Source organism: Nasonia vitripennis, chromosome 1 (genome assembly GCF_009193385.2).
Source record: "Nasonia vitripennis strain AsymCx chromosome 1, Nvit_psr_1.1, whole genome shotgun sequence".
In the NCBI taxonomy this organism is placed as follows: Eukaryota; Metazoa; Arthropoda; class Insecta; order Hymenoptera; family Pteromalidae; genus Nasonia; species Nasonia vitripennis.
Genome location: NC_045757.1, coordinates 608,081 through 635,467, shown reverse-complemented (window position 1 = coordinate 635,467; position 27,387 = coordinate 608,081). Strand labels below are relative to the sequence as shown.

The window sequence follows — 27,387 nt, the reverse complement described above, 5'->3', positions numbered from 1 at the left end:
TGTTCCTCTGCGATTAGCAAAAACTAACGAGTTAAAATTTCATGATTTGAAGAGTAAAAACGAGCAAATACTGGTTTAGAATGTTATATCGTTGCAAAATACTTACTTCACTTTTCGGTATCACTTTTTTCAAATGCAACGTTTCAATACAACAACACTTCAGCTAATCTTATCATTCGCCGATAGAAACGCAGTATGTACAATTCTAGCAAAGTTGTTTTCAAGCTCGCGATTCGAAGCTGCACCAGTAGCCGCCCTTGGGCATGATACTGATATTATTCTTACTGTACTCGAAGTTCTTGCAAGTCTTCTCGTTCGGCCTGAGACTGAACTTGGCCAGCAAATGAAAGAAGAGAATCTTGGTCTCGAGAATGGCGAACCTGTTGCCGATGCAACTCCTAGGACCTATGCCGAATCCCACGTTCTCGACTTCGCTGATCGTGACCTTCTTGTTGAGGTATCTGTCAGGATCGAAGTTCCAGGGATCTCGATGAAACTGCTCGTCGTAGTGGATTCCCGCGACGGGCACCCAGATGTTCATGCCCGGCCGGATGACGAAGGGCTTAGCGCCGGGAAGGGCCGGAGGCAACTCGAAGGCTTTGATGCAGACTCTGTCGATGACGTTGGCCTGAGGATGGCAGCGCATCGACTCGTTGTAGACGGCGTCCAAATAGGGCATCGAGTTGATGTCGTCGTAGGTGGGTTTGCCCCTTGTGCGCTCGAGTACCTCGTCGATCTCCGCTTGGAGACGGGACTGGATGTCGGGGTTGATTATCAACTCGTGGGAGATGATGCACATCTGGGTGGAGGTCGTGTCGAAGCCGCCGAAGAAGAAGACGAACGCTTGGGCCGTCATCTGAGTGATGTCCAGCTTGAGGTTCTCGCTCGTTTTGCCTGTCGATTGCAAATGACAATTGGAACGACGCTCTATCATCAATAGCATAATACCTGAAGCCATCGTCACCTCTCGCGTCCATCATCAGCTGAATCATGTCGGGCCTGCTGATGTTCTCGGCGTCCCTCATCTCCACGGTTCTCCTGACTACGTCCTTGAAGAACCTGGCCACCTTGTCGGTGACGATTTTCACCCTTAGCAACTTCATGAGCTTGGGGAAAGCTCTGTTCAAGGAGAACTTGAGGGAGAGCAGTCCCTCGAAATCTGTCGCCTTCCTGCCCAAGACGTAGAACTGATTGGTCGGGTCCTCGAGGGAGTTCACCTCGATGCCGAAGGCGCAGGTCGCGATCACGTCGTTCGTGTACTTTGTCATCAAGTCCTTGGTTGCGAACTTGCGTTTAGGGTCCTCCTTGTGGAGCTTTTCCACGTGCGCGACCAAGTTCTCGACGCTCTTGACCATCAGCCCGTACATGGCCTTCATCTTGCTCGAAGTGAAGGCAGGACTGAGCAGGGTTCGGGCTTCCTTCCACTGGTCCCCGGCCATACTGAAGAGGTTGCCGCCGAACATGGGGTCCACGGACACGTCCACGAAGCCCTGGTGATCCGTGAAGTTGTTGAAGTGCTTCACAGAATCGAGGGTAAGTGATATCGTCCTATTGCAGGCAATGAGTTTCAAAAGAATGTTATACCTTGATGGTGATATCCTTGATCAGCTCCGGGTCTCTGACGACGATGACCGGTCTGGTAAAATCGAAGGCTCCCAGGTACTTGGCCTCGGGCATGTAGTTGTAAATATCCTGGATGACATGCACGATGTGTTTTCGACCGAAGACCAAGTTGCCCATGTTCCCGAAAAGCGGCAGCGCCGGGACGTAGGGCAGTCCCAGATCCTCGAAGTAGTCGCATCGTTTGCGCAGGTATCGGTAGACCGCGTACGCTAACACCGCCAGCAGAGCCAGCGTCGTGTACTCCATGATTCGTGCTTACCTCAAGGCTTCTCGATTCGAACTGAGCATTCATTACAGCTGCATCATTGCTTGGAGGACGTACTTGTAAATTACCACTACGACGGCTATGTATTATCTTTTTGTATCTTGTATACTCATCTCGGTAGTTTTTGTTATTGCGCTCTATACCACGATATCGCACTCGATTGACGCGCAAGTGATATTCAATTCGCCTATAGAGATCGGAGCTAGCTAGCGTCAGGGCTAATCGAGTGACGTGTTGATATATGCCGCATCGCGAGTTCGGATAAACTGATTTTTGAATGAGAAGAGGAAATCGCGAAACAAGTCGAGGGATAGAAATTCATTTTGTTTAAACAAGATCTTTATTTTGGCGAGTTACAACGATAGTAAATACATACATACATATATAGATTTTGGCTCACAAACGCTATACAATTATTATGCTTGAACGATCGGTTTAGTTTTGTTATTTCTTTTTCTGCGCTATGGCAATCGCGCGTTCGCGCAATCTACGTTCTTTTTTATTTTTAATATATGTGTATACATAAATTCTTGCTCCTATCTTCTTTGGTTCAACTTTGTGTGTGCTCCTTGAAAAAGAATAATTCCAAAGTATCGTCTCGATAAAAAACTAGAACGCGTGTGTCCCGCTATTTTTCTAATCATTCGCCTCGTTCGCGCTAGTTTCCGACTAATGATAATGCGGGCTTGAAATAGAAGTATATAGAGCATTTGGTCCAAGTCTCGTAACTCTGAATGAATTCGATACTTTAAAAATCAATCAAATTTATCGTACTTTCTTTCTTGTTTCGACAAAATTGTGCATTATCCTAGTCCGCTGTCGCAATCTGCTTGCACTTGCTCTGTCCAGTCTCTCTTTTGTAAGTAAACAGCTGAACAACCGAGAACGCAAAATCTTTGTACTCTAATGTCAATTCATTGTTTATTGTCTGTGAAACGTGTACGGAACGTTAAAAAAAATTTGCGCAAAAGCAAAGATTCAAACGAACCTTGTTTTACCCTCATTTTTATTGTTGTTCGTTTTACAATTATTGTACATACAACCTCTAAATTAGCGAATTACGTTTACGGGGTTTGAGAATCGAACAAGCGCTGTTGTGTGTATACATATTGTTTTGTTTTTCTCATTAAATGCATCGCAGCGGCTCTTGTATATATTATTGTTACTTTTTATTAATTAATCGTTAATAATCATTTTTCGTTACTTTTGCATTAGGTATATTATAGAGAATTGTGCTCGTGTTTTCCGGTTTACTTTCATATCAAGATCGCAGCTCTCTTGGTTTGTGATTATCTAGTATTGTCTTCAGTTGTTCTCCCGCATGCAATCGAACGTTGCGTATATTTAAATTCCTAGGGTATATCCCATATACTTATCTTTATAGGTACTTATCTATATGTTTTATTTATTCTTATACACAAGTTATAATTTAACATCAACATGCCAAATTTAATCGTCTCCCTTCTGCGCCGTGATATTTAGTATAGAAATGAATGAAAATGCGACGGGGCCAATTATAAGTCGAAAAAATTCAATCGAGCCATGTTCGAGCACATCGACTATCTAAACTCGACGGCACCGTTTTACGTATATGAGCTTGTACGAATTTCGTCAAAAACTCGAATCGACAACTGTTAGAGACGTTCGTTTGTTTTTATTCTTGAAATCACAGATGTCGAGCTTTGTTCAACATTTTTTGTCATTATTCTCGATATGCTCGCTGATGTGTATCTCGGGTTACTTTTACTTTTGACAATACGGAATCGTAAGGATATGCTGCTGTTGCTATACGGTACACTAGATTTGCTTGTGCGCGCAATCGGTAGCGATATGAATTTCCTGATATGGCGATTAATTCTCCTGCGCATTTCTGGTGTTTAGAGTAATTAGAGCCCTTGAACCTGTCCTAATATTCTCGCGGCAGTGTGTGAAACAACCCTATACATAATACACACGGTCTAGAAACTCGACTTTCATTTTATTGTGCCAATTCCATCGGTGCTCTCATTTATCGTACACGAACTCCCCTAGTTTTATTTTGACCTATCGTACTTTATTTTTGCTGCGGGTTATGCAGTCGAACTTTCAGTAGTATACGTGAGCTACGTGTATCTCGAGTAACACTCGCTTGTTCTGGAATGTCTCTTATTATAGCCTTTGGAGCCTATAAATCGCAGAGGCGGCGAGCCTTCCAGACGCGCCACGCGATGTATATAATAGCAAATTCATAAAATGGAGATTCCAATTATCAACGTAGAATTATATATTTGACGTTTACAACGGAAAAAATCTTACAAAACTATATGGGGGCAGAGCGAAATTTTTGAATTTGGATAATACAACTGCCTCTCTCGTATTGGTAAATATATGTACAACATGCGCAATGTTTCTCGTGTATACTGTGGATGTGACTCTGTGCAGTGGATTATTGTTCCTCTTTCTCGTTCCTACCTCTGTATCTATGTATAATACATATATCGATTGTGCCGTATCGCACACGAGTACCAAGTATATAATATAATATGCGGGGTTGGTCAGCCAAGTCGAACAGCGACTCGTGTGCGCACGTGTATACTTTCAAGTTTGATTGTGCTCGGTTCAGCTTTCTATTGTCGAAATTCGAATTGACTGATATATATATATATATATATATTTCCTTAACCCTTTCGTTCCTCCCTTCTTCCCCTCGCCGACTCTCGCCTCGTGAACGATTCAAAAAATCGTATTTCGTATACATATATATATATATAATATATAACCTCATTAGTTTAATTATATCGTAGTGTTCAAGACCACCTCAAGTATGTGTATACGGATATGAATGCTCAGGTAAATACTCTATTTTTAATTCTCAAAACAACATTTACATACATGATATAGTTTTTTTCATTTCCTTCCTTCAAATTGCTCAATACCGCGCTCGTTCTCGTTTTGTATGTATATATAGAATAATCAAGGTATCCAATTGTCACCAGTTGCGCGTCTCGGACGCGCTTCTAGCGGACGATCGACGCCCGCGATCGACGTTAAAAAATTAAACACTCTCTCGCGACTAACAATAATTTAACTCGCAAGCTCTAGTTATCTTTTGCTTCTTTTCGTTAAATTTTCTATAATCTCGCATTCCCTGACTACGTACAATGCAATTTCATGGCATATTAATACCTATATAGAATAACTGTAGCACGAGATTTTGACGACGCGAGTGTTTTGTTTCTTCTTGTCGTCTTCCACGCAAGGTACAGTGTTTCGCGAATGTAATAATAGTATAATAATATTACAAAAACAAAAATGCGATAAACCTAGCGATGTTGAACTGACACAGTTATTACACGAACTAATTATGGTAGCGCGAGTAAATATTCATTACGCCATTATAATGAATCACTTGTACTATCCACTAGAATTACTAGCTATACGCCTGCGCGCTCGCGGACACGCACAACGTAATTTGCAATATTATATGTATTTATTTGTATACGACGCGCGTAGTTTGCCTGCTCGCGAATCGGCAACTTGCATTTTTATTAACAATTATGAACCCGCCACACGCCCTAGCTCTAAACCTGTACTGGGTGAACGATAAAAATGATTAAACACATTGTGTCGAACACTCGTTAGGCGGTCGACTGTTTGCGAACACATCGTGACGCTTCTTCGTTCTTGCGTGTGCACAGTGCTCCTGATCTAGGAGCAAGATAATATACTTGCAAAGTATATTCGAAAAACCAAGTTTTTTCTTCGTATTTGTAAAAAATAAAAACCCCAGATCTACGCGGCAAGTACAGATGAATATACAAGCGCTCAAGTCAAAAAATACAATTTCTAGTCATAAAAATATACAGACTATAACCAATGGAAAACATCTCGTGAGGCTATTTTCTCAAGAGTCAAGTATACCTGTTACTTGTACAACGCAATAACGAGAATTACTTTTCATTACATTAATATCATATTAATATCATATATCACCGGTATAAACAAAACCATCTCGAATCGAAATTTGCGATCGCGACGGCACACATTGAATAGAATTAAAAAAAAATATCCTATAGCGAATGGAACACTCGATTGAAACCGCGTCAGGCAGAATCGTCGACCTCACCCGGGCATTTGCGCGACAGTGAACAGTGTGATAGTAGTATACGTGTATATATGGCACGAGCCGCGATGAAGCGCGAGGCTGACTCGTATAGAAGCGTATTTAAAATCCGCGGCACCGCGACGCGGCATCAGCATATTATGTATATATCTATATTTGGCATGTGTATTCATCGTTGAAATTCGAACTCGTTCGCTATTGGTATAGATTGATCCGCGCGCGTTCTCAGCTGCCTGGGAGGACATTTTAGCGTTCATGATCGTCTCTGTGTATACAAATAGCTTATGCTACACACACGAACGTATGTCCAGTAGAGTAGTACCATACATAAAAAAGCGGATCGATCCGTGCCTGTCGTGAGAAACCATCAAGAGTAACGAACGGAAGGAAACGATAATGTGCCTGCGTATATTGATAACGGTGCAGCATTTACGGCGGTGCATCGCCGCTGGCGATTCTCCGACACTTGGCTCGCTCTCGTGAGGTAACGTTCCCCCCGGAAAGTCGAGCGAGTTTTTCAGGTCGCGCTCGCGGTCGCTCGTCGGTGATCGGCTGATGACGATGACGACGCGGATGACGAGGATCATCGCGCGGACGACGATTACAGCTCCGCGGGCTGCGGCTCGTCTCATATCGCCGTAGTGTGGTTGTCTCCGCCGCCGCTGCCACCGCCGCCGTTCTTGTTTTGGCTGCTAGTGTGTCGCGGCAGCGCCGCCAGCTCGTTCCTGCTCAAAAAGTTTACGATGCCAGCACCAAGCGAGTCGCCCACCACGTTGACGGTCGTCCTGCAGCGGTCGCTGTGGGATCGATCAGATCAGAGGTATATTGTTTGAAAAGCTCGAATTTTCGCGTTTTTGGTGTGATAAATTTTGCAAGAGTACTCACAGCAACCAGTCGATGGCAAGGATGAGCGAGATGTCGCCGGATGGGAGACCGACGGTGTCGAGTACCATGACCATCGTAACCAGACCAGCTTGCGGGATTCCGGCGGCTCCGATACTGGCCGCCGTCGCGGTGATACTGCAGGAGATTCGCGGTGATGCATAATTTTGACCATCATTGCACTGTCAAAGCGGCTCAGACGCGGACTTACCTGATGGCAGCGAGCTGTCCGTAGGTCAGGTTAACTTGACGGACCTGAGCGATGAAGATTGCGGCGACGGCTTCGTAGAGAGCGGTGCCGTCCATATTGATGGTGGCGCCGATGGGCATGACGAAGCGAGTGACGCGAGGATCGACACCGTTGCGGTCCTCGAGGCAGGCTATGGCCACGGGCAGGGTGGCCGAGCTAGACGACGTGCCGAACGCGGTCGCCATCGCCTGGGCCATGTTGGACACGTAGGTGAAGGGATTCCTGCGCGTGAAGAGGAAGTAGATCGAGGGCAGGATGATGAAGCCGTGGATGCACAGGCCTACGATGACCGTGAGGAAGTACATGCCCAGCTGCGAGACGACTGTGCTCAGGGTTTCCATCTCGACGATCTTCGAGGCGACCAGGAACATGACTCCCAGCGGCGACAGCCTGTGAGCAGATGGAAATAAGTCGCGGATCGAGATGGGCGACTGCAGATCGACCTACTGTCGCGGTGTATCATCTACGCACCAAACCACCCAGTTGGTGATGATCATCATGGCAGTGGAGAGAGTCTCGAAAAAGTTGAGCAGCGGCTTGCCGTTGTCGCCCATCTTTCCCAGAGTTATTCCCAGGACAGTGGAGAAGACGACGAGGCCGAGGATGTTGGTGCCGGGCTCGGTGCCGAATTTGATTTCCCACTCGTGCTTGTTGTCTGATCGGAGAGTAGGGACGCGTTATTAATAAAAATGCGTAATACAAATGCGTTGAGAAAGTTTATCGAGAAAGTGTCCTGATCTCACCTGTCGTATCGTTCACTCCCTGGATGATCTTGGTCTGGTGCTGAGCAATGCAAGCCTCGACGAGATTCGGCGGGAACATGTTCCTGACCAGATCCATGAGGGTGTCGGAGGTGAGGACGTTGCGCGTCGTCGCGTTCTTGGTATCGGTGCTGTGCTGATTCCTCCCCGGCTGGATCAGGTTGACGAGGATTATTCCTGCGGATTTAGGTCTTGGTTAGTTTCATCGTATAGGTAGCGAAGCGAGAAAAGAAAGAAAACGCAGCGATATCGAGATGGACTTGCCGAGAATGACGGCACTGACGGTCGTGAGCATGTAGTAGCTGATGGCCCTGCCGCCGATCTTGCTACTGAGCGAGAGATCGAGCGAGCCGATGGCCGATATGAGACTGGCCATGATGAGCGGCAGTATCAAGCTCTTGAGCATCCTGAGGAAGAGCTCGCCCACGTAGTTGATGTACATGATCTCGCGCTTGGTCCAGTTGTCGCGCGCGTTCCGCAGGATGAGCCCGAGGCCGATGCCGAAGAGGACGCCCGTGACGGTGAGCATCGTCAGGGCGTTGTGCTTCATGAACGTGGCGAACTTGCCGCGGAAGCTCAGCGGCGCCCGGTCGGCCTCCTGCGGGTAGTACGAGCTGCGCTCGGCCTTCGCCTTCTGCCCGTCCATGCCGGACAGTGGCGATCTGCAAGTGGTGCAAAAAAATGCCGTTGACATTAAATGGAAATCCACGAGTATATAAAGTATAACGTCGCGAGTCAGAGTAATCCATTAGCTCGACACTGATATGCAAATGCGAATAGAGGACGTCGATTAAGGTAATTGCGCATCGACAGAGCAGAGGCAATTCTTTTTTTCCCGCGTATTCTCATGCTAAACTCGCGCCTACTACGCGTCGTTTAGCTGTTCAAGGCGATCGCGCGGAGCCGAATAAGCGACGTGTCAGATTTGAGAGATCGTAAACTATACCTGCGCCGCGCGCTTAGCATAACACACCCATAATGTACAGAAGAGAGGAACCTGTGTCCTATAGGCGGAGAAGCGTGTCAAGGCTCCGCCGGATCTTTCGGAGGAGGATCGCTCTCCGTCTAATGGATTGCATCACCCGCACGAATTTAGAAAAAAGCCCGAGCGAGTCCCGCTATTAATTATAATTAAATTATAATTAAATTGTAATTAAATTATAATTAAATTATAATTAAATTCCGGCGCTGCTCCCTCGCTCTAATTTGAAAGCTTTTCCGCTCGAGGAGATGCCGCGTTTGAGAGGCGATACTGTTGCGTAGACCCGGATAGTGGATGGAAGTCGTCGTTTTAAAATAATTGCGTTTCTTTGCCGCTGCAATTCGTGCGCAACTCCCTCTCTCTCTCTCTCTCTCTCTCTCTCTCTCGGGAGTAATTAATTTTTCAAGAGCAAGCGCTCGGCTCTCCCTCTCCATCAGAGCGGGCAAACGTTCTCGCGCTTTTCCGCCGCCTCGAGAGAGCGCGAGTGCAGCTTATCTAGCCCGGCGCTTAGCGAAAGCTTCGACCTCTGCCGCGACACGAATTAGCCACACACACACACACACACACATACGCTTTCGTTGTCACTTTCCCGGTGCATGGTTTTTCGGCCGCCTAATTGGAGCAGGTCCGCCGAGGACGCTAATGTAATTGTGGAGAAAGGACGAGTGATTAGATCACGCGATTGCGCGCTCTTGCCGGAAATTCAAGTTCCCTGAACAATACGCGGTACGCGGTAATCCTCTCCTCCGCATATACTGCTTTCACCGAGCGTGCGGGGGGAACATGACGTGAGAGCAAAAGCGCGTCGCGTGGGAGCTGCCGAGATCCGGCGTTGCCGACAGCAGCGAGAACGCGCGCCTTATCTGATTCGCCGAGCGTTCGACAGAATCTCCGAGTTTCGCCAAACTCGCGTAATTGAATTCCGAGTTGCCAGACTGCGCGACGACATTTCCAGTTGGCCGCCTCGATAGCTCTATACGTCTATGTAGCGCTGCTCGAGCGAAATAAGTACGGCAGCGGCGGCTCTCGAAACTTCTCTCTCTCTCTCTCTCTCTCTCTCTCACTCCGGGAGCAGAGGGAATCGAGGCGCGACCGGAAGCACTCGAACTACTTGTACAACTACGGCGGGCGAGCTTTTAGCCTTTCGTTTTTCCATAGTATATAGAGAGACAGAGGCGGAAAATCGGAGTAATTACGGCGCGGCGGCGCGCGTGTCAACGACATGCTCCCTCTCGGCTCTCTCCTATTATGTGCTCTGTTTACGCGCTCGCGACCGAATTACAGGTAGGAGCTATATACGCGTAAAACGATCCGTCACGGGCGCGGCGAGGCGCTGTATACGAAGGCGTCGTATAATCCTCCTCGCTCGCTCGGCCCATTTACCTCCCCGTCGCTTTTCGCGCGCCTTATCTCCGGCGCAGTGTGTCTCTTTACGGCTCGTGCTTCGCCGCGATAAGGCCGAGATTCGACTATAGGCCGCAGCTCGACCTTGTGGTGGATCTCCGTCGCGATCCTTCCGCCTCGCTGATCCGCTGTCACACTCTCGAGAGAGAGAGAGAGAATGCACACGCGTATTATCGACTCTCTCGATAAATAACGACTTTGAAAGAAAAACTAATTAACGCGCGCGCGCGCGGAGCCGAGTCGAGAAAACGAAAGCGAGAAGTCGGCCGCCGATTAAAAGCTTCCATCTCGCTTGCTTTACTCGCAAAAGCTCCGGAGCAAAGCGAGGGGAAAAGGGAAAGAAAAAGCCTTTTCCAGCTGCGGAACTCGTTCTCGGCTGGAGAAATAATGAAACAAAAAAACGAAAGCGGGGGATAAGGTTAAGGGTCGTAAGCGGATTCGAGGCGAGCGAAAATCTTTTCGCGTTGAGGTTATTAAAATCGCTTCCGGGAAAATCCCCGTTTAACGAGAGCCTCGCTCCGTCCCTTCTCTCTGACCTCCTTTTCTCCCCTTATTCTGCGCGTCTTCTGCTTCAGGTATACAGTAGCTGTGTACCCGGAATGAAAAAAAAAAAAGCTCTGCCGGGGACAGTCGCTGAGAATCTGCTCGTCGAAAAAACGGCCGAGTGATCGATGCGCGGGGGGATAGACACGTCATCGTCGTCGCCCTAGTATCTGCGAGGACTTTTCCCGCTGTGTTTGCCTGCTACGGGAGGCTTGATAGATGCCTTCATTGGAAGCTTTTTGATTCTCGCTCGATGACTCGTTTGAATCGCCGACGATAAATAACGCCGGGTTTGGAAAAAGTGGCCCGCGGGAGAAAGAAAGAGAGTGAGAGGAGAAGAGGCCTCGACGTCGCGTGCGAAGCGGGCTTCATTAGCAACCTGCCGATTTCGTGCCAGAGAGAGAGAGAGAGAGAGAGAGAGAGAGAGCCCGAGCCGCCGCCACCACCGCCGCAGTCTTGGCAGGCGCGCGCGCGCGCTCTGTGTTTATTTATACACCTGTTGCTGCCGCGGTGCAGGCAGCGGCCCGGCACTTGTACGCGAGTAATCGGCCCTCTTTGTGTTCGGATTCTTGGACGGCGGCCCGCGCTCGGCCCGGCTTGGCCGACTCTTTTTCAAGGGAAGAGCGCCGTTTCGACGCGGGGGTGACGACGACGTTTATGCGAGACTGAACAAGCGCGAAGAGCTGAATAGCGATTATTTTAAACGGCTGACGTCCAAGCAATTCGTTCCTGGAAATAGTCGCGCGCGCGCGCAAGGAAACAAGCGCTTCTTTATGTAAGCTAAAGTTTAAAATGCATCGATAAGCGCGACGAGCAGATAAAGCGTACGATTTTTACGCCATCGGCAAAGAGGCGCGCGCGCGCGCGCGCGGGGATCGATACGTCACGGCGGAGCGCGGAAAATTCGTCCACGCCCAGAAAACTCCGAGTCCTAATTTGCATTGCCAACGCGTCGTCCGATTAAATATTCATGAGAATCGCCTCTCTCTCTCTCGGCGGCAAGTCGTCGCGGCAATATAGCGTCGATCGACTTTGCGCAAACATCATCTCGCGTGTGTAAGCGAAGAAGAATTGGTGGCTAAGCGCCGATTTACCTCTATGTTCCGCTGACTTGTGGCTGCGGAGGTTCGTGCGGCTCGAGTCCCGAGGAAAATCTCGTCGCCTCGGAAGATCAGCTCTTACTGATCGCGGTCGCGCACGTACGAGCGAGTATACGACGTCTTGGCCAATCGCGCGTTAGCCGGCGTTTTCTTTTAAATTACTCTTCGACGCAGAGTCAGCGACTATATGCGGCGACGACGACGACGACGCAAATCTCGCGAGATAAAGCAGTCATAATCACCGGCTAGAGCGTGAGTCGCTTTAATCTCCGAGGATAAATGATGCGCCTCGTAAAGCTTTCTTCTCGGAACAATTGCCTTGAGCCCTCGTTATAATTTTTCGCAGCTGGATGTAATGCAATAATCTCGTTGCGTCGCTCTGCGGTTAGCCCGCTCGTCTCGCTCCGACGTTTTTGTAAAGTTTCTCGAACTCGCGGACACGTGCCCGTATGCTAATGGGAGGCCCGTCAAGGCTGTCGTCTGTAAAGCGTGTTATTCTCCGCCAGTCCTGAATCGGCGTGTATCGCGAACGGATGGGGGTTTTTTCGATTTTATTCCGGGATCGCACACGTCCCCTTATCTGTACTCACAGTTCGGTGGCCACCTCCATGTCGGCCGGCGTAAGTGGTGCGAAGTCGTCGACTCGGCGTCGCAGGCCCTCTCACATGCGTGGTACTATTGCCGCAGCCGCTGCACTCGATCAGGGCGGAAGCACTGCCCGCGGCGCGCGCTCGCGCGTTTACGCAGAGCGTGGCCGGCCGCTGCTACAGGCTGCGGGAGGGGAACTGCTGCTGCTGCTGCTGCTGGCTCGCTGGCTCCGTTCAATCTGTGCCACCTTGGACGATTAGCCGGTCTGCATCAGCGGCGCGCGGATCTCCCCCTACAGAGATCCCTTCCTGCCGCGGCGGCCGCCTATCATCACGGATAAACGTGCCTGCTTTGCGTGCGCAGGGGGGGCTCTTTTTCTCTCTTTTTCTCTCTCTCTCTCTCTCTCTCGCTCTCTCGCTCTCTCTGTCGCCGCCGCTTCCCGAGCACCACTCTCACTTTCTCGCTCCTTTCCTCTCTGGCTGCCGCACTCTTTTCGCGATTCCTTGACCCTCGCTGCTGCTGTCTGCGCCGACCTTGAACAGAACAGGGACATTCGTGGATCATTCGAGTGTGACCACTCCTCCGACGAGAGAGCTGCCGCGAGAGCGCGGGCCGATAGGTCAGGAGACCCTCGAGAGATGCATATCGATTCGACAGCTGATCCTCTTTTTTATGAGATACTCTGCCCTCTCCTCTACTCTCTCCCTCTCTGATCTGCTTAATGGGGGCCGACATCCGCTCACCGGGCTGGCTTATTGAATTTCGAACGGATCCCGCCGCCCGAGCCCCGCTTTATTGTTTCCGTATAAATCGACTGGCAGCTTCATTGAGACGTGCCCGGAGTTGGCTTTTTTCGGATAACGTGAAAGAGAGAGATTAGAATAGAATTAAGATGAGCCGCTCCCGCTCGAATCGGCGCGACCTACATAAACACGCCCTGAGAGCTTTTTCCCGCATCGGCCGCTAAGCGTCCGTTAAGTTTGCGCGTCAATATGTTGCGCAAGACTCTGCTACATTCTCGAATGACGCTTTCGTCGCTCTCGGCGCGCGGCGCGTTATCTTATCGCTCGACTAATTATAGAGAGACTGGCCAGCCGGATTCGCCCGCGTTCAAGCTCAGTCGAGCTCCCGATCTTCTCCGGCGTAACGAGACATTGTCATTAGTCTCTCTAATGTCGCCTAAAAGGCTTTTCCAAAAATCTGGGTCACGGTTGGTAAAAGCTCTGCTCTCTCTCTCTCTCTCTCTCTCTCTCTCTGCAGCGCAGGAACGCGCGAGGATGGCATTCAGCGAGCGGGGACAATGCGACGGGCGAGAGGCGCCAAGTTCAGCGCGATATTGGAATCCAACTGCAGCCTGGCGAGCTCACCTACGCCTGATAAGATGATTGCGCGGCCTGATAAGAACTTTGCTCTCTCTCGGAGCCGCGCGCGCGGGGGGAAAATCAATAGACCTCGGGCTCGAAATCACGGGACGTATATAAGGTGGAGCGAGAGCAGAGAGACTCGAGGACGAGTCTCGGGGGAGATATCCTCTCGAGCGCGAGAGAGCGAGAGTAATTTGCCGCGGGAGGCTGGAATTGTAAATTGCATCGAGGAGGAGCTCTGCTTCTGCGGGAGACGGATCGATCCCGGAGTGTCCTGTCCGAGAGCGAGAGAGTCGAGTGCGGAGTCGTAATTAAGCGATAGGACCGTCACCGACAACCTTTTCGCGCTGCAGCGAAAGAGCTTTTCGAGCGCGACGAAAATTCGAAAGTACGTCGCGCGGAAATTTCGATCGAGTGACCGCGTCGTTATGTGCTCAAAATTGATGAAGCTTCGATTAGCCGCGGACTAACTAATTGACTGGTTACACGGCTACGAGCGAGTATAAATGTCGGTCCCCCTTCCTCTCTATACACACGGCTCGCTCTCCGCGTAGCTGCGCGATATCATGCCGGCGGAGTTTAATAATAGCGGCGGCGACGGCGGCGGCGGCAGCGAGCTAAAATGCCGTGGAAAATGACGATAACGAGAGTGCAGCCGCTTTCAATTATAAAACTATTGTGCTCGCGCGACAAAGAGCTTTATACCAAGTACGAACGCGTGAATTTTGCAAAAATCGAACCCTAATCCCCTCGCCAAATTCCGCACATACACACACACACACACACACACAGACGCAGCGAGTCGATATAACGGACCGGCGCGCGAATTGGGTCGCGCTCGGCGAAAATCTGATGAGCCTCCGAGCTCCTGCGCGCCTCCCTTCGCCCAAATTCTTTTTCCCGCGCGCGCGGCTTTATGTCCCGCACACGCGAGCATAAATAGGTCGCTTTTGTCGAGCACACACGTGCGACTCTCGAGTGGAAGGAGCTTTCACGCGCCTCGTACACACCCGCGCGCGCATTCGGAGCTGACGAATGGAGCCAGCGCTGCTTTTTCTGCAGAGCCTCGAAGCGCCGATGCAAAAAAACAAGATGAAGAAGACGAGAAGTGGGTTAGGACGCCCGGCTAATTCAATATTTCGGTCGATCGGAGCTTTTTCTTCAAAGGAAGTGCACCGCTTTCATCGAGGAATTTCCAATGATCAGGCCGAGCGAAATGCGCAAACGAGAGCCCCGCGCACGGCGATTATTATCCCGGCCGATTCGATTCCTCGAAATTGCCGAAGATTGCCGCGAACTTCCGTCGAATCAGCGGCAAGTAGATAACGTCCGGGAGCGGCGAGACCGAGCGCGCGCTTTTTCGACTCCGTATAGTCGAAGGGATGCGCCGGAAGTGTGCGTTCCCCCGTGCGATTCTAAAAGGCAACGAAATAAATCCTGGACGGTAAAGCGCCTGTGCGCTGAATGTCAAATCAGCGGAAGTCACGATTATATCATCCTACACACGCCGAGCGCGCTCCGATGTAAACGCACGCTTAATCCGATAATAAAGAACTTATTGCCCTCCATCTCACTCGCTCAGCGGGAGGAGGAAGACGACATACGACGGATAGGAAGCGCAGCGTCATGCGGCTCGCACACGTCGAGAAGGATGTTGCAATTTTTTTTTATTTTTTTATTTATTTATTTTTTATTTTTTTTATTTTTTAGCTCTCCTTTGACTCGCGCGCTAGCTGATTTCCGCCGAGTCACGCCAATTCCAGACTGCCTACTCTGCAGCGGCCACGGCGACAGACAGTTGGCTCTCTCGGGAACATTGTGTACACATCGGAGACGACTGCAGCAGCGCAGCGCGCGATTACATAATTAAGCCGAGACGCGCGCGGCAGCGGCAACGACGACGATAGTAATAAAAAGGCAGAGAGCCTCGCGTAGGTGTGCTACGCTGCGGCTTTGAAATTGGCCGAGTGCGCGCGCGGGAAAGAGAAAATAGGGTCCAACGCGCGCGACTCCAGCTTTTCCTATTTAGGGCCGCGGGAAAAATTGGTGAAAAGGTGTCGACGTACCAGCTGGAGATCCTCCGGCGGCGACGGCAGATCCTCGCTGCGTCCGTGCGAGGCGAAACCCCCGTGAAAACTGAGCGTCGCTCGCTCGCTCGCTCGCGCGCACGCTGCGCTACTCTGCTTCTCGGCTGCTGCGAGAGAGCGAGAGACGCCGCGCGTGCGCAACTGCCCCGCAGCGATGCGTGCGCGCGGGTTTATTAGAAGAGCTGCAGAGAGCCAGAGCGAGCCGCTAGACAGGCCACACACTGCACACTTGTGGCTATGGCCGCGACTCTAGGCCCGCACTCGCGCGAATTTCGGCTCCTCTGCTCCCGAGAGGGCTGTGTGCGGCCTCTCGGCTCTATCTCTGGAATCACGCGCGAGTAATTCGCATCTTGTTTACCGCACGCCGGCGAGCTATCTCCGGAGCAATTTGCTCTTCTTATGCAAGTCCTATTTTTATCTCGATAAAACGCGACGTTTTAACGCGTCGGCCGATTAGCACAGTCGAGATCGATTATTGCGCGTTCGTCTGTACGCGTGCATCATAGGAATGCAGGGGGGGGGGAGGGAGGAGGCAGCTCGCCGCGTGCATGCATCAGACCAAGAGAGAGAGAGAGAGAGAGATCAGCTCTCAGCGTGCGATCCCCTCGAAAAATTTCCTCTCATCCTTTCCTGAATTGCTGCCGCCGTGCCCCCTTGTGCGCCTAATTCTGTGTCCTTCTGGCATCGTTTTCATTCGATGCGGCTATATCGCGCGGATATTGTTCCCGCGATCCGATTGCTAATTGCTGTGAGAGAGACGAGCGCGCGCTCAATTCAGAGCGCGTCTTTTTTCTCGCGCGATCGCATGCAGATTAGCCGGGAAATAACGCGCGATCGTCGATGAATAACAACGCGACGCCCTTGGTTTTGCTTATTATTCCTATCGGGATTCGCTTAATTACGGCGTGCTACCATTTGAAATTCAGATCCCGCCGGCGAAGTTGATCTCTGACGACTGACGTGTGCCCGATGGGATTGCCGGAAAAAAGGCACAACAAACACGAAAGAGGCAGCCCGCTTCGCGGAACGAGACTGGCCGAGGGAGAGAGAGAGAGAGAGAGAGAGAGAGAGAGAGGGAAAAGAGAGATCCGCAATTTTCCCCTCCCTCTCGTCCCTCTCTAGAGATAGCAGCAATAGCGCGGACGCAACGTAATATCCGGGGGCAGGCGGCAGCCGGCCGACACAGGAAGAAACTCCCGCAGAGACGAATGCCTGCAGTGCTATAGGTATACGTGCCACTATAGCTACAGCCGAGTATATAGGGGGAACAGTAAAACAGACACGCTATTACACGGCGCTGTGCGGAGCGAGGGAGAGGAGAAAAAAAGTAGCGCGCGCGAGCGCTTTTTTCGCACGAATTCGAAAGCTCGAGGGAAACTGCACTCGTCCAGTGCACTTGTTCGCTCGGTAAAAGCCCCGGCGGTTATATCCGTAAATATTATTGTTTACACTGCGATCGGGAGAGTGACGTGGGTCGCCGCGCACGAGTGTCTCGCGTTTCTCCCCCCCCCCCCCCCCGTCCCTCTTACTCTGTCATCGAGCCGCACACACTTTGTCTCGATTCCCGCATCCGCGCTCTATAGCCGCTAGTCTGCGCATTGATTGACAAACGGGACAAGTAGTAGGTACAGTACTGTTTGCGCGCTTCCGAAGCCCATGGCGCGTGCTGCAGCTAACCTCGAATGCGGGTGCGTGCGTGCATCGAAAGAGTCGTGCGTGCATCCGCATACGAAAGTAAACTCACCAGTGAAGGAGAGCAGGCGCCGGCGAGCGATCGAGTATCCGTCAGCAGCTGCACTGCACCTCACGACACCACAAGAGAATGTGTTCGGTCCACGACGACGACGACGACGACGACGACGACTGACGAGCGCACGCACAAAGGATATATCGGGCGACCAGTTTGAGCAGGTACGGTAGGCCAGTAAAGCGGCGCGAGACTGAGCGGTCCTGTAGCGAGAGGAGCGTCTACGGGCCGCGTTATATGGGATCTGCGGGGCTCTATAGCTCTATAGCTCGCTGTGCACGAGTGGGGAGTCAGCGCGGCGGCGGCGGCGGCGGCGGCGGCGTCGCGAATAATGATCGGCCGACTGACTCTAGCTCTCCATATCCCTGTATGATCTATATCTATATGTGTACATGTGCAGGGAGAAGACTCGCTGACGCCAGCTCTTTCTCCTGTTGCGCCAGTAGAACGAGTCGAGCACGGCTAGACCGGCGCGCGCTGCATCAAGTGGTAAAAACTGGAGAGAGAAAATCTCGACGATTCGGAGAGGAAGCGAGCTTACTTACAAGCATCGCGCACCTATATATATATATATATATAATATAATAGCACCAAGATATCAACGCAACAAGCATCGCCTGAGCCGGCGCGTCGCCATAGCAACCCTCTCCTCGGATAGCTGCTTCGGTATATACAGCTATGTAGACGCGGAGCGCGCTGTTATGGCAACGGAGACCGAGCGCCGGCTTTGTTTGGGGGGGGCTTTTATTCGCGCGCGCTCGGGGGCTGATTAGCTTTTCGCGGAATTTCGGAGTCGTTGACGCGCCGTATATATATATAACACGCATAACCGAGGGAATTAGCGCGCTTAGCTGCCGACCGAGCTATGCATAGAGAGCCAATTAATCCTTTGCAGCGTGCGTATACGGATATGGGATTCGGGCTCTTCGGAGCTTAAGATAAGAGCTGCAAAGGAGGTATACCTATATACGATTATATCGACTCTACGTTGTCCTCTTTGTCTCGCCGAGCCGTGGAAAATTTTAAATTCGAAGAAAAACGCGCGGCCTTGGGATGCGGACGTTGCGGACGTCGGAGGGCAATTGTCGGCGTTATTCGCCACGCTAATTCCGCTTGAAACGCGATACCCCGTCGCGCGATCGCGAATGAGCCTTTTTCACCAAGTTAGCGCTCGCGGCCTTATAATCGTGAGGCGGGAAAATTTTGGAGGCTATACCGATCGCTCTACATGGAAAGCACGTTTCGTTGACTCGTTTGGCGCGTGCGAAGCGGAAAACAGAAAGAGCGGAGTGTGGAATAACATTGTCATTCCTTTCGTTCCGACCGTGGCGGAGATGGCTATCTCGGGATATATTGTTAATTAGCGAATAAGAGAATCAGTAGCACTTTTATAAGAAACGGAGAAGCCGAGAAGAGCTACTCGTATATATTTTCGATTCGAGACTGGCGCGCTCTTTCCGATGAATATTCCGCTCGAAGATCCTCGCTTATATTCACGAGGAAACAGTCGAGAACCTTTGGACGCCTCCAGTTGTACACAGAGGCATACGGAGCGTACATGAATCCAACAGGCGCTGCTCTGTTATCCGGAATGAAAAGAGGTCAACCGAGAGCGCGCGATTCATTACAAGGTCGTTTCGTAATCTAGCCTGGAGCCAGCAGAGGTTAGATAACTATACTGTTTGGATCGTCGTACACGCTGCCTCCGATGTTATATGTATGCGCCGTTTTAAACGTTCCACATGATACACGGACACGTCGGAACGTTTATATTAGACTCTCTATACAAACAGTTGGGAAATCCCGCGCGGACAGCATCAGAGAGCCAATTAATATGTCCCCCATATTCACAAAACTCGGCGTCGCGTTGCCCAACGACTGTACAAACGTCGCGCGGCCGGTGTTTTTGACTTTTCCATGCGAAAAGCTCTCTCGCAGAGTCGAGCGAGACCGAAAAAAAAAACTGCAGCGACTGGCACCAGTCGCATATCTCGTTTACTTTCAATTTACGTATATACGGGCGCGGGAAATTTCTATTCAACTTTGATTTCGCCGACGGGCATGCGAGCTGGATCCGATACCAAGTTTCGCTCTCTTCCGCGAACAAAGGGATGCGCGAGAGTTTCGAGGAGAAAAAGAACTCGAAACTTGTCGCGTAGAGTGAATCGAAAAATAAAAATATTCGCTCTCCGCCGGGAGAATAATGCCCGTACACATCATTCGGAACGAAGAAAACAATAAGGAACGCGAGGGACAAAGCCAGAATAAAAAAGTGTGCCGCGCGCTGCCTTTTTTTTTTTCTTCGGCGCGATAGATACGCGCGCACCCGCGAAAAACAAAGAGCGGACAATTAGAGTCGCCCTCCATTGTCCGATGGGTACATGCTCGTCGCGCGGCTCTTTAAACGCGCGATTGTGCGCCGGCGTAATTTCGAGGCTCTCTCCACTCGCGAGCTGAAAGTACGCGTATATCGGATGATTAAATAAATTGTCCTCTCTCTCTCTCTCTCTCTCTATGCTACCGTGCAGCGACTGAAATTCCGATAACGGCGTTACCGCGTCGAAAACGTTGTTTACCCGCCGACGCGATGAAAAGCGCGACTCGATAAGCTCGCGAGCAAATTCAGCAAAAAAGACATCGTCGTCGTCATCGTCGTCGTCGTCGTTCCAATATTATCATACCTCTTCTGGGAAAACGGATCGAGGGGGATTCGTCGATTTGCTTTTCGAAAAATCGATGCCTCTTCAAACGTTTTGCAGTCTATCTCGATGGTTCGTTATATTGAATCGAGATGTCACGGCACCAAAGGCGAAAGACGAGCTTTCAGTAGTGAACTTTCAAAAATTGAATTTGCAGCTCGCTCCTTGAGATACAGCCTCGCGTGCTAGATCCTTACAAATTCGCACGAAAGAGGAGGCGAGAACGGTGAATTGAGAGAAAAAGTAGCGTCGGGGTGAAAAATGACGAGTGTTTAACGAAGAGGCGACAGTCTCGATGCGAGAAAAATAGGTCGCCCGGACTATCTCTCTCCGTCGATTTATCTGCGCGCTTTCTTGCGGCACTCGACTGCGTTCTCAGTCCGCCGGGAATCGGCCGGAATTTCCGCGGAACGCTCCGATAAATCTGCTACTGCTGCTTTCGTCTTCTTTACTGCGGGATTTTCAGTGAAGGGGAAAAGGCGTTCGGACGAGGGATGGTCTTTTGCTCGTGACTTTTCATTTTCTAACGCGACCAGTTTGTCATCGGGCAGAACTTTCTCTACGACGCTTAACTCGTTCGGGTCGAATTGGGAGCATAAATTCAAAATTCGAAATGGAAAATATAGAAAAGATTTTATTCTCAACGCACACAAGCAGCTACTAGTCGTCACTCCTCCGCCTCGTCCTTCTCCATCTGCTCCGCGCTGAGGGTCAGCCGAAAGTACTCGGGCCGCATTCTGAGGTTCAGCGCAACGGGTGCCACCAGACTCAGCCAGCTGACGAGCGAGTTCGCGCTGCAAAGAGAAGCGCCAGTGTTGATTGATGGCAATGTTGCGCTTTTAATTGATTCGCCGGATTTCCTCGTTAAATTCCGCCGCCGGACAGTTTTCCCTTTTTTCCTCCATTTCCACGGGGCTTCCGTTACCGGCTAACTGTCCGAATGCGGATGCGGCTCGATTGGCGCTCATCTGGCGTCGGCTACGTTTCTAAATAAACAAGCAAAAATATCACCTCTTGCCGGTCAGCTGCAGCAGCTCTCGTGATCCGCAGGGATGCAGGTGGAGGAAGGGCCGAGCGAGCAGCGGATGCATGGCCTGGGACAGCTCACCGTAGCCCAGCCTCTCGCTGTTCAATCGCTGCGCCAGCTCCACGCTCACTGGATTGATTCCCGGAAAATCTGCATCCAACATGAAAGCGAGCGTCGTGTCAAACGCGCTTCTCTTTTAGCATTTTAGCAAAACGTTTTTAGAGTCGAAGTATTTTAGACAAAAACTATGCTACGACAAAGTCAAGGTTATTTGCTCAGCTCTACACTGTGTATTTTCAAAACTCTAAAACTATAATGGATATTGGCGCTTGATACCACGGTCGTTAATTCGACGGGATTAACGCACGCCGCTCAACTGGTTGGAAGCGAAACGCGGAAAGAGTCGTGGGCGTTGCGTGTTAAATTAAACTCACAAAGCACAAATTGCCAAAACGCTCTTGGCAATCGTATCTCTAGGCTTCGAATCCACCGTGAGCGATGGTACGACCGAAAGAGAGATTCAAGGCTCGCGAAACTGGCCGGTCGAAAAGGCCAAAATTTACTCCCGCGCGCGTGTGTATGTACAACTAAAACACGCGCATAGCAAGAGTGCAGAGGCCGATAGTCGGACGAAATAGCAGCAGCAGTGGAGCGACCGGCCCTCGATATTGCGCGCGCGCGCGCGCGAGGGGCTTAGTCGAAACAATCGCCGTTATGATGCTCTCTCTCTCTCTCTCCCTCTCCTTCGCAGATTAAGGTCTAGTAGCGATCAGTCGGCAGTCCGTCGCTCTATATCGAAGCTTTTTTTCGCGAAATCCGCCGAATACTGCCGCCGCTGGTGCGTGTATTATTTTTTCGCTGAGTCTCTCCTCTCTTGCAGCGACTCTGCTTTAATCGTCCGGGGATAGCGAGGTAAACTTGATCGTCCAGCTTTTGAATGAAAATAAAAATGCAGTTTTCCCGCTTATCGACCCGTTGAGCGCGGCCGCGACGTTCGAATCAGCTGGCGCCCTCTGTCATTTGAAAAGTCGAAGCCCGAGGATGAGGCAGGGATCTGCGCCGTGCTTGATATGGTTCCCGTCCGGACTTAAATGCGTCGCTCTCGAGCGCGAGAATTCGAATGGAAAGGCGCGCAGAAGAAGCCCTGGCGGCCTGACTCACCGGACTTCCAGCCGTTGAAGTAAATCACCGGAACGCTGTAGCTCATGGACCAGAGAACGTGGTGCTCCAGAATCAGGGGCCTCTTCTGATCGCCGGAGGCCTCGAACGGGTCTCGACTGCCGGTCCAATCGTCGACATCTTCCTGCGGCTCGTCTATCGGGTAGTCTATCGAGACGAGGGTTTTCTCTTGGCGCTTCAGATACGCTTGACCGGGACAGTTCTGAGAGAAAAAATAAGAAAAAATAAGTAGTCGAAATTAGACTCAAGCATCGGGAAATCGTTGCGAGTATTATACATGCACGAGAATCCGAGTCATAAACGTCGAACGTCACGTTGACGAGCAATCTTCTCACGGGCAATTTGCGACTCGACGACAATACTTACGCGCGCGTGCAAACAGGCCGCGCGGCGCGCGCGAGCCATTGTTGCCAAATGTCGATCGATCAGACGTCATGCATGATGCGCACGTGCGTCTATATAGGCGTATACGTATAGCGGCTGTGTGTGCGTGTGTGTGTCTACACAGAGAGTGAGCGGAGTGGATACAGGAGTATATAGGGAGAGAGAATCCGGCGCAGCTTAACGCACCTTGTCTCCTGGAAATTCCCAGCGATCCGAGATCTCCTCGGATAATTCCAGGAGCTCCTCGGCGTTCGCCACGAACTCCTCCCACGTGATGGTACCCGGCCCGTCCATCTCCTGTGTCCGATCCTTCTCTTCCTGTTTACCAACAATCGAAGCTGTCTCTTGGCTAGAGCTGTAAATATTTACGACGATGCGTTATGTGGTATATTCATAGATTGGCGGGTACTGTAATTTTCTAGGTTATGTTCAGGAAGTCGTGCGATAAGGCATGAATCACATATACGAATAATCGGGTCGATAATCTCCGCGAGTAAGGAATATTGGTTCGATATGGAGGGATTGAAAATTTTCGAATTTTACAGCGGCAGTCAGTGTTCAGGAACGCTCGCTTTTATTTCCGCGTCACGGCACAGAAAAGAAAGCGGGCTACGATCCTGGAGAAAAATATTTCGAAAAAATAAAGAACGAGTAGTTTCTCCGTAGTCTCGCGCTAAATAGACCGTTCTAATTGCAACTCCGTATGCGCTCTCCCCTCCAGCTTCCCGCGCCCCTTCCAGCAACATCTAATATCCCCCTCTCTCTTCGTCCCCTCGTATTCCCCTTTTTCGCCGGAGAAACGTAAGTATACATACATGCTCTACTCCTGTAATCCAGCGCGCGCCAAAACTTTCCCTTCGGTTTAGCGTTATAAGTATTCGCGCGCATGCAGGATACGGCAGCATTGTCCGGGCGCGAGCGCGAGAGATAAAGTTGAAAAAGGGGGAAGCGGCACAGTCGCGGGAACGGCCGGCGCGACCCCCCCCCCTCACCGCAGATGGATTTCCCCGCGGCGCGACGCCTCGTCGTCAATTGTCGGCTATTTCGCCTCGGGCGACTTCGGCCACCGTCTCTGTGCATGTGTATCTGCGCCACCTTCCATCGATACTGAACGCTCCTCTCCCACCCCTCCAGCCGAGCACGCGCGCGCGTTCGACTCGCTCTCCTCGAATCGCGGGTTGAGGTTAGGTCGCGGGCGCAGGGCCGGATGCACCGCGGGCCCTTCTGCTGGAAAAGTTTACCCGCTAATTCCCTGCGCTAAACGTTGGGAAAATAATTGAATACTTATTACGCGAAAAAGGTGAAGACGCTCTGCAGGGGCGGATAGAAGACGATTCGAAAACGCGCGCTCGCATTTGAGGGATCGAATTTTGGAGCACGAGCGTGATGCGCCGAACGACCTTGGGGGAAATTCGCGCAAGCTAAATTCATCGTTTTAAAATTAGATTATATTAGCGCCGATCCGCGCTCGAGGCATCCGTCTAGACTGCGCGTACAATAAAACTGCATCTGGAGAGAAGCGGGAAAAAAGTTGCGCGATAAATGCAACAGACCGTATCTTAAAATAGCGAGAAAACAAACAATAACGCAGCCTGACCCCAGCTAGTGTAGCATTAGAATCTTGGACCTTGCGAGAAAAAGACGGAATAAAAGAGCCTCGAGATAAGACAGCGCGCGCGTGTATACGTGTACAGCAGTGGGCTGAGCTGCAGCGGCAGAGAGAAGAGCGTCGCGCGCGCGCTTCTATGTGTGCGTTTTTATTAACCTCGTAGGAGTCGTAGGTGAGCGCACAATACGTGAGCGCGCGACTGCATTGAGAGGCGCGGAATGCACTATACGCGAGTAGTAGTGTTTTGCTCTCCTCTCACTCCGCGGTATAGTCCGAAGGAGCTGAAAGCTGAGGTGCCGTGTGGCGCCGTCCGAGTGACGGAACCACTTGTCGTGCACTTTGCCGCAAGAGTTACATAAACCAAGCGCTGCCTGCACTTGCATTGTTCTGTATGCGATGCAATTTTAGATTTCTAGAATTCTCGGAAGATCCCTATATTATCGACGCACGGCAGGTGATTGCTTGTTTAGAGGTTAATGTTCGTTTTTTATACGCATCGTCTACTTGGAAGTAATAAGTTTACGAGAGACACATCATAGCTACAATAGGGAACAGACATGATTTTTAAAACTTTTTTTAAAATCAAAATCAAGTCACGAGTTTACTGCAATATTTGTTAAGTAATATTGTTTTGAAAATTCGGTTTCCTAATGATACGTTTAAACGATTGAGAGCTCACGTGATCAATATGGCGGCGCGAAGGATGAAAATATATATGGATGTATAAACGCATGTAAATTTTAATACATAAAATAACCTTATTGTTTTCTCCAAAATCATAATAGCGATGAGAGATAATGCTTCAAAATCAAAATAGATTCATGATGACTGAATTTATGTACTCAAATGCCCGTACGTTAGGTTACGTCTTTATTCTTTGAGCCGCCGTATTGGAGAGCTGATTGGAGGCATAATAGGGCCTAGAGGTATTAAATCAGCAAAAAATTGATGCATAACGTATTTTTATGCTATTTTCTACTGTATATAAGTATTTATATGTATATAGCAGAACCATGTCTGTTCCCTATGTTGAGTGTTGTCGTCTCAAAAACTACACAGTAGCCAGGATTCCTATTTTGAAATTACACTCCTGCGCGAAGGACCTCGAGCGTGCGGAAATTATACATTATTGCGCGCGCAGACTTTTGGCTCCATTACTTGAACACTGCGCGAACGCACACTTTTGCGAAACCTCGACGTACGAGGTATATAGGACTATGCGAGTAAAACCTAACCTAATCCCTGGCTCTAACCTCCCACGCGAAATACCGTTTTATCGCTGCACCGTGGCAGCGAGTGTACACACGCGCGATATAGTTATATACAGGCAGCTAGGCCACGCTGCACAGCATACGTTTAATTTACTCTTCGGTGTTTTTTTTTAAATTCTGTCAATTCGACGGTATACTTAATTTGCAAGCATCGCCTAGCCTCACCGAAATCATGCTTGAACAATTTCCTATAAGTATTAGGAAGCCCATCGCATCAGAAGCGAGGAAGGAAGGACGTTTCTTTCTCTCCGTCGTTTATCCTCGTTGCGCGCGTGTGCGCACGTCGCCTCCACATAATAATGTACGCAGCAGTCGCACGCGCGTGCGAAGGAGAGGGGCTCCGAAATAGACGAAGAAAAGACGAATATAGCATCAATGGAGAGGAGAGGCGGCGGCGAAGGAGTACACATCGGATGACGGTCAGCACGCGTACGGGCGCAAAAAATCCTTCCATTCGCGCGCTTTAAAATATACTTACAACACTAGCGGCCTAAGCACATCATCACAGGTATAACGGCGCGCTATTGTAGAAAGTCACGCTGCCGTCGCGCGGCCCCCACTTCTCGCTTAATTTCGCGGAGACGAAAAAAGAGAGGAGGAGAGCAGAGCTCCGAACAAAAAATCGGAGAGCCTATAGGCCGCTGCCGCCGCCGCCGCCGCCGCTGCTCTCGACGAGAAAGCGCGACGCGCAGCTATTATGCTCCGTACAGCTGTACGTCAATATAGTTGCGCATATATATATATGTATAAACTCAGGCGGAGGTAAAAAACGCGGAAGCGGCGCGTGCTCGCTTCGGTTCCGCTGTGAGCGAGTAAAAATAGTCGCGCCGGAGGATGCGCGACTCTTCGGGAATCAAAATTCTCCCGAGGCTACGCGCACGCACGGCGACCGATCGATATTTCGACTCGTATTTCGCAGTACAACTTGTAGAATGTAGATGCGCGGCTAGAGAGGCAGAAAACGAGATATGCATAACCAGAGACCGTCTGTGATCTACCTGCGTGCCGCAGTAGCCGTGCAATGAAAAAAGGAGATAATCGGCCGCGCGATGGTACCGCTCTCTCTCTCTCGAGGAAGTAGAGCCGCAAGAGAGCCGGTGAGGAGAGGAACGGCGGAGGGGGGGGACGCGCACGCAAGGGCGGCGACACTCGGCCATTGCTGGCGCGTCGTCGGATGATGCGGCGGCGGCGGCGGCTCTTTCTCTCTCTCTCTCTCGCTATACACCGCACACGTACATGTATACACTCAGCACGTAGCTATATATTTAACGCTCGCGCGCAGTGGAGTGGACTCACCGGTTCAGCTGACGATCGCGACCTGCGTGCTGCACTCCCAGACTCGTATATCTATATATATACACGCGCAGGAGCGGGGGAAAGGAAAACGATTGTTCTTATCTTCCAAAAACGAGCGGGCGGCCACTTCTTCAGAGCGCGAGAGCGCTGGCAACACTGACCCCCGATGCCGAAATTAATAAACAAAAATGCCCGATACCGTCTCTAGTTTTCCTGCAAAGCGC

General features: G+C 50.5%; 3 protein-coding genes across 8 annotated transcripts; all 3 read right to left on the bottom strand.

Moving 5' to 3' along the window:
• Window positions 1-68: 68 nt before the first annotated feature.
• On the bottom strand, window positions 69-2,096 carry LOC100120197 (cytochrome P450 9e2). Its single transcript, XM_001603807.6, has 3 exons — window positions 1,585-2,096; window positions 965-1,517; window positions 69-894 (listed from the first exon to the last, which is right to left on the bottom strand). Exons 1-3 carry the CDS (start codon window positions 1,867-1,869, stop codon window positions 221-223), a joined length of 1,512 nt encoding a protein of 503 aa, XP_001603857.1. The 5' UTR covers window positions 1,870-2,096; the 3' UTR covers window positions 69-220.
• Window positions 2,097-2,209: 113 nt separating this feature from the next.
• LOC100678805 (excitatory amino acid transporter 1) lies at window positions 2,210-21,197 on the bottom strand. 6 transcript variants are annotated; one of them, XM_003425441.5, is made up of 8 exons: window positions 15,931-16,278; window positions 12,503-13,033; window positions 8,148-8,545; window positions 7,866-8,060; window positions 7,594-7,777; window positions 7,084-7,512; window positions 6,876-7,010; window positions 2,210-6,787 (listed from the first exon to the last, which is right to left on the bottom strand). In XM_003425441.5, exons 2-8 carry the CDS (start codon window positions 12,520-12,522, stop codon window positions 6,619-6,621), a joined length of 1,530 nt encoding a protein of 509 aa, XP_003425489.1. In that variant the 5' UTR covers window positions 12,523-13,033; window positions 15,931-16,278; the 3' UTR covers window positions 2,210-6,618. The 6 variants fall into 6 exon arrangements, with proteins under 6 accessions (XP_003425489.1, XP_031777544.1, XP_031777545.1 ...); XM_032595891.1 differs by lacking the exon at window positions 15,931-16,278 and adding an exon at window positions 21,047-21,197 and having other exon boundaries at window positions 2,876-6,787; XM_031921682.2 differs by lacking the exon at window positions 15,931-16,278 and adding an exon at window positions 17,696-18,049 and having other exon boundaries at window positions 2,876-6,787.
• LOC116415991 (ubiquitin-like-conjugating enzyme ATG10) lies at window positions 21,065-23,281 on the bottom strand. Its single transcript, XM_031922084.1, has 4 exons — window positions 23,174-23,281; window positions 22,586-22,805; window positions 21,409-21,574; window positions 21,065-21,191 (listed from the first exon to the last, which is right to left on the bottom strand). The coding sequence occupies exons 1-4, from the start codon at window positions 23,279-23,281 to the stop codon at window positions 21,065-21,067; spliced, it is 621 nt and encodes a 206-aa protein (XP_031777944.1).
• Window positions 23,282-27,387: the final 4,106 nt, after the last annotated feature.